A 6,541-nucleotide genomic window follows, 5' to 3' on the forward strand; every position below is an offset into this window, starting at 1 on the left:
TGTCTCTCTACTAAACTGTCTGTTAACCTGCCTTTGAAGTCTTCACACACTGCAACTTTTTCTGCTTTAATTTAAGATCAGATATTATTTTAACGTCATACAGATAAAATATTCAAAGCATAGAAATGTGTTCCTTCACAATAACTTCTAAACAAGATATATAAAAACATAGCCACTTACCAAAAGAGGTAACAGTAATCAGAAGGATGAAAGTCACAGTTAATGTTTTAGCCATTGCAAAAAGAAACTTGATGGACAAAATCGCATAAAAAGACTGAAGGCAGTTTGAACTGTGTGGACGAGTGTGAGTCGTTCATCCCTGATGTGACGGTTTTATCAGTAACCACTCCTTCCAGGGTGTTGCTGAGCAATAAGGGCCTGATCTTAAAAGATACTAAGTAAAGATCACTATATTGCTTATGGAAAAAAGATTTTGCGTGCAACTGTTGGGCATGTAGCATCAACTAATCTCTACAAGGTCAATAAGTGGTGCAGATCACCCTATTCAGATTAGCATTTTGCCTGTATTATCATGGAGGGTGATGGAGAGGAGAGTGACCATATAAATAAGATGAAGTTGAGAGACCATGGAGTTTTACTAATAATAATTATACTACTACTACTACTACTACTAAACTTATTTCAAATAATTATCTCAAACATTTACAACAGAACAGTACACACATTTAAAACCAATCTAAATAAACCTCTAGATATTTGAATTGAACTTTCCATCCTGCCATCACTTTATGACAGGATGGAATTATTCAGCAATTCTATAGCTCAAAATTAGGATTGCTGAGGGATATTTGTCATTTATGCTGTGGTGTTGGTGCTGCTGTAGTTGTGGTTGGCACCGCTGTCGTTGTGGTTGGAACTGCTGTGGTTGTTGTTGGTGCTGCTGTTGTTGTGGTTGCAGCTGCTGTAGTTGTGGTTGGAACCGCTGTGGTTGTTGTTGGTGCTGCTGTAGTTGTTGTTGCAGCTGCTGTTGTTGTGGTTGGAGCCGCTGTGGTGGTTGTTGGTGCTGCTGTAGTTGTGGTTGCAGCTGCTGTAGTTGTGGTTGGAACTGCTGTAGTTGTGGTTCGAACTGCTGTGGTTGTTGTTGCAGCTGCTGTTGTTGTGGTTGGAGCCGCTGTGGTGGTTGTTGGTGCTGTTGTAGTTGTGGTTGGAACTGCTGTGGTTGTTGTTGGTGCTTCTGTAGTTGTGGTTGCAGCTGCTGTTGTTGTGGTTGGAGCCGCTGTGGTGGTTGTTGGTGCTGTTGTAGTTGTGGTTGGAGCCGCTGTGGTGGTTGTTGGTGCTTTTGTAGTTGTGGTTGGTATCGGTGTCGTTGTGGTTGGAACTGCTGTTGTTGTTGTTGGTGCTGCTGTAGTTGTTGTTGCAGCTGCTGTTGTTGTGGTTGGAACCGCTGTGGTGGTTGTTGGTGCTGCTGTAGTTGTGGTTGCAGCTGCTGTAGTTGTGGTTGGAGCTGCTGTGGTGGTTGTTGGTGCTTCTGTAGTTGTGGTTGCAGCTGCTGTTGTTGTGGTTGGAGCCGCTGTGGTGGTTGTTGGTGCTGTTTTAGTTGTGGTTGGAGCTGCTGTGGTTGTTGTTGGTGCTTCTGTAGTTGTGGTTGCAGCTGCTGTTGTTGTGGTTGGAGCCGCTGTGGTTGTTGTTGGTGCTGGTGTAGTTGTGGTTGGAACTGCTGTTGTTGTGGTTGGAACTGCTGTAGTTGTTGTTGCAGCTGCTGTAGTTGTGGTTGGAGCCACTGTGGTGGATGTTGGTGCTGCTGTTGTTGTCGTAGGAGCTACTGTTGTTGTGGATGGAGCAGCTGTGGTTGTTGTTGGTGCTGCTGTTGTTGTCGTAGGAGCTACTGTTGTTGTGGTTGGAGCAGCTGTGGTGGTTGTTGGTGCTGCTGTAGTTGTGGTTGCAGCTGCTGTTGTTGTTGTTGGTACTGCTGTAGTTGTGGTTGGAACTGCTGTGGTTGTGGTTGCAGCTGCTGTTGTTGTTGTTGGTACTGCTGTAGTTGTGGTTGGAACTGCTGTGGTTGTGGTTGCAGCTGCTGTTGTTGTGGTTGGAGCCGCTGTGGTGGTTGTTGGTGCTGCTGTAGTTGTGGTTGGCACAGCTGTCGTTGTGGTTGGAACTGCTCTGGTTGTTGTTGGTGATGCTGTAGTTGTTGTTGGAGCTGCTGTTGTTGTGGTTGGAGCCGCTGTGGTGGTTGTTGGTGCTGCTGTTGTTGTGGTTGCAGCTGCTGTAGTTGTGGTTGGAACCGCTGTGGTTGTTGTTGGTGCTGCTGTAGTTGTTGTTGCAGCTGCTGTTGTTGTGGTTGGAGCCGCTGTGGTGGTTGTTGGTGCTGCTGTAGTTGTGGTTGCAGCTGCTGTAGTTGTGGTTGGAACTGCTGTAGTTGTGGTTGGAACTGCTGTGGTTGTTGGTGCTGCTGTAGTTGTTCTTGCAGCTGCTGTTGTTGTGGTTGGAGCCGCTGTGGTGGTTGTTGGTGCTGTTGTAGTTGTGGTTGGAACTGCTGTGGTAGTTGGTGGTGCTGCTGTAGTTGTGGTTGCAGCTGCTGTAGTTGTGGTTGGAGCTGCTGTGGTGGTTGTTGGTGCTTCTGTAGTTGTGGTTGCAGCTGCTGTTGTTGTGGTTGGAGCCGCTGTGGTGGTTGTTGCTGCTGCTGTAGTTGTGGTTGGAGCCGCTGTGGTGGTTGTTGGTGCTGTTTTAGTTGTGGTTGGAGCTGCTGTGGTTGTTGTTGGTGCTTCTGTAGTTGTGGTTGCAGCTGCTGTTGTTGTGGTTGGAGCCGCTGTGGTTGTTGTTGGTGCTGGTGTAGTTGTGGTTGGAACTGCTGTTGTTGTGGTTGGAACTGCTGTAGTTGTTGTTGCAGCTGCTGTAGTTGTGGTTGGAGCCACTGTGGTGGATGTTGGTGCTGCTGTTGTTGTCGTAGGAGCTACTGTTGTTGTGGATGGAGCAGCTGTCGTTGTTGTTGGTGCTGCTGTTGTTGTCGTAGGAGCTACTGTTGTTGTGGTTGGAGCAGCTGTGGTGGTTGTTGGTGCTGCTGTAGCTGTGGTTGCAGCTGCTGTTGTTGTTGTTGGTACTGCTGTAGCTGTGGTTGCAGCTGCTGTTGTTGTTGTTGGTACTGCTGTAGTTGTGGTTGGAACTGCTGTGGTTGTGGTTGCAGCTGCTGTTGTTGTGGTTTGAGCCGCTGTGGTTGTTGTTGGTGCTGTTGTAGTTGTGGTTGGAACTGCTGTGGTTGTTGTTGGTGCTGCTGTAGTTGTGGTTGCAGCTGCTGTAGTTGTGGTTGGAGCCGCTGTGGTGGTTGTTGGTGCTGCAGTAGTTGTGGTTGGATCTGCTGTGGTTGTTGTTGGTGCTGCTGTAGTTGTCGTAGGAGCTACTGTTGTTGTGGTTGGAGCATCTGTGGTGGTTGTTGGTGCTGCTGTAGTTGTGGTTGGCACCGCTGTCGTTGTGGTTGGAACTGCTGTGGTTGTTGTTGGTGATGCTGTAGTTGTTGTTGGAGCTGCTGTTGTTGTGGTTGGAGCCGCTGTGGTGGTTGTTGGTGCTGCTGTTGTTGTGGTTGCAGCTGCTGTAGTTGTGGTTGGAACCGCTGTGGTTGTTGTTGGTGCTGCTGTAGTTGTTGTTGCAGCTGCTGTTGTTGTGGTTGGAGCCGCTGTGGTGGTTGTTGGTGCTGCTGTAGTTGTGGTTGCAGCTGCTGTAGTTGTGGTTGGAACTGCTGTAGTTGTGGTTGGAACTGCTGTGGTTGTTGTTGGTGCTGCTGTAGTTGTTCTTGCAGCTGCTGTTGTTGTGGTTGGAGCCGCTGTGGTGGTTGTTGGTTCTGTTGTAGTTGTGGTTGGAACTGCTGTGGTTGTTGTTGGTGCTTCTGTAGTTGTGGTTGCATCTGCTGTTGTTGTGGTTGGAGCCGCTGTGGTGGTTGTTGGTGCTTTTGTAGTTGTGGTTGGTATCGGTGTCGTTGTGGTTGGAACTGCTGTGGTTGTTGTTGGTGCTGCTGTAGTTGTTGTTGCAGCTGCTGTTGTTGTGGTTGGAACTGCTGTGGTTGTTGTTGGTGCTGCTGTAGTTGTTGTTGCAGCTTCTGTAGTTGTGGTTGGAGCTGCTGTGGTGGTTGTTGGTGCTGCTGTAGTTGTGGTTGCAGCTGCTGTAGTTGTGGTTGGAACTGCTGTAGTTGTGGTTGGAACTGCTGTGGTTGTTGTTGGTGCTGCTGTAGTTGTTCTTGCAGCTGCTGTTGTTGTGGTTGGAGCCGCTGTGGTGGTTGTTGGTGCTGTTGTAGTTGTGGTTGGAACTGCTGTGGTTGTTGTTGGTGCTTCTGTAGTTGTGGTTGCATCTGCTGTTGTTGTGGTTGGAGCCGCTGTGGTGGTTGTTGGTGCTTTTGTAGTTGTGGTTGGTATCGGTGTCGTTGTGGTTGGAACTGCTGTGGTTGTTGTTGGTGCTGCTGTAGTTGTTGTTGCAGCTGCTGTTGTTGTGGTTGGAACTGCTGTGGTTGTTGTTGGTGCTGCTGTAGTTGTTGTTGCAGCTTCTGTAGTTGTGGTTGGAGCTGCTGTGGTGGTTGTTGGTGCTGCAGTAGTTGTGGTTGGAACTGCTGTGGTGGTTGTTGGTGCTGCTGTAGTTGTTGTTGCAGCTGCTGTTGTTGTGGTTGGAGCCGCAGTGGTGGTTGTTGGTGCTGGTGTAGTTGTGGTTGGAACTGCTGTTGTTGTGGTTGGAACTGCTGTAGTTGTTGTTGCAGCTGCTGTAGTTGTGGTTGGAGCCGCTGTGGTGGATGTTGGTGCTGCTGTTGTTGTCGTAGGAGCTACTGTTGTTGTGGATGGAGCAGCTGTGGTTGTTGTTGGTGCTGCTGTTGTTGTCGTAGGAGCTACTGTTGTTGTGGTTGGAGCAGCTGTGGTGGTTGTTGGTGCTGCTGTAGTTGTGGTTGCAGCTGCTGTTGTTGTTGTTGGTACTGCTGTAGTTGTGGTTGGAGCCGCTGTGGTGGTTGTTGGTGCTGTTGTAGTTGTGGTTGGTATCGGTGTCGTTGTGGTTGGAACTGCTGTGGTTGTTGTTGGTGATGCTGTAGTTGTTGTTGGAGCTGCTGTTGTTGTGGTTGGAGCCGCTGTGGTGGATGTTGGAGCTGCTGTGGTGGTTGTTGGTGCGGCAGTAGTTGTGGTTGGATCTGCTGTGGTTGTGGTTGCAGCTGCTGTTGTTGTTGTTGGTACTGCTGTAGTTGTGGTTGGAGCCGCTGTGGTGGTTGTTGGTGCTGTTGTAGTTGTGGTTGGTATCGGTGTCGTTGTGGTTGGAACTGCTGTGGTTGTTGTTGGTGATGCTGTAGTTGTTGTTGGAGCTGCTGTTGTTGTGGTTGGAGCCGCTGTGGTGGATGTTGGAGCTGCTGTGGTGGTTGTTGGTGCGGCAGTAGTTGTGGTTGGATCTGCTGTGGTTGTTGTTGGTGCTGCTGTAGTTGTGGTTGGATCTGCTGTTGTTGTGGTTGGAACTGCTGTAGTTGTTGTTGCAGCTGCTGTACTTGTGGTTGGAGCCGCTGTGGTGGATGTTGGTGCTGCTGTAGTTGTCGTAGGAGCTACTGTTGTTGTGGTTGGAGCAGCTGTGGTGGTTGTTGGTGCTGCTGTAGTTGTGGTTGGCACCTCTGTGGTTGTGGTTGGAACTGCTGTAGTTGTGGTTGGAACTGCTGTGGTTGTGGTTGCAGCTGCTGTTGTTGTGGTTTGAGCCGCTGTGGTTGTTGTTGGTGCTTTTGTAGTTGTGGTTGGAACTGCTGTGGTTGTTGTTGGTGCTGCTGTAGTTGTGGTTGCAGCTGCTGTAGTTGTGGTTGGAGCCGCTGTGGTGGTTGTTGGTGCTGCACTAGTTGTGGTTGGATCTGCTGTGGTTGTTGTTGGTGCTGCTGTAGTTGTCGTAGGAGCTACTGTTGTTGTGGTTGGAGCATCTGTGGTGGTTGTTGGTGCTGCTGTAGTTGTGGTTGGCACCGCTGTCGTTGTGGTTGGAACTGCTGTGGTTGTTGTTGGTGATGCTGTAGTTGTTGTTGGAGCTGCTGTTGTTGTGGTTGGAGCCGCTGTGGTGGTTGTTGGTGCTGCTGTTGTTGTGGTTGCAGCTGCTGTTGTTGTGGTTGGTACTGCTGTGGTTGTTGTTGGTGCTGCTGTAGTTGTTGTTGCAGCTTCTGTAGTTGTGGTTGGAGCTGCTGTGGTGGTTGTTGGTGCTGCTGTAGTTGTGGTTGCAGCTGCTGTAGTTGTGGTTGGAACTGCTGTAGTTGTGGTTGGAACTGCTGTGGTTGTTGTTGGTGCTGCTGTAGTTGTTCTTGCAGCTGCTGTTGTTGTGGTTGGAGCCGCTGTGGTGGTTGTTGGTGCTGTTGTAGTTGTGGTTGGAACTGCTGTGGTTGTTGTTGGTGCTTCTGTAGTTGTGGTTGCATCTGCTGTTGTTGTGGTTGGAGCCGCTGTGGTGGTTGTTGGTGCTGTTGTAGTTGTGGTTGGTATCGGTGTCGTTGTGGTTGGAACTGCTGTGGTTGTTGTTGGTGCTGCTGTAGTTGTTGTTGCAGCTGCTGTTGTTGTGGTTGGAACTGCTGTGGTTGTTGTTGGTGCTGCTGTAGTTGTTGTTG

The 6,541-nt window shown here is 49.5% G+C and overlaps 1 protein-coding gene across 1 annotated transcript in view; it reads right to left on the reverse strand.

Annotated features, from left to right (window-relative positions):
- LOC116727246 (integumentary mucin C.1-like) overlaps positions 1-3,713 on the reverse strand; it is a gene marked incomplete at both ends in the record, with an annotated part of 14,732 nt that extends 11,019 nt beyond the window's left edge. The window contains 3 exons of the mRNA XM_032574555.1: positions 2,343-2,390; positions 3,033-3,125; positions 3,663-3,713. Of these exons, the coding sequence (XP_032430446.1) occupies positions 2,343-2,390; positions 3,033-3,125; positions 3,663-3,713 (192 nt within the window). The remainder of the gene's footprint in view (positions 1-2,342; positions 2,391-3,032; positions 3,126-3,662) is intronic.
- Positions 3,714-6,541: the final 2,828 nt, after the last annotated feature.

This window comes from Xiphophorus hellerii, chromosome 10, assembly GCF_003331165.1.
Source record: "Xiphophorus hellerii strain 12219 chromosome 10, Xiphophorus_hellerii-4.1, whole genome shotgun sequence".
Taxonomy (NCBI): Eukaryota; Metazoa; Chordata; class Actinopteri; order Cyprinodontiformes; family Poeciliidae; genus Xiphophorus; species Xiphophorus hellerii.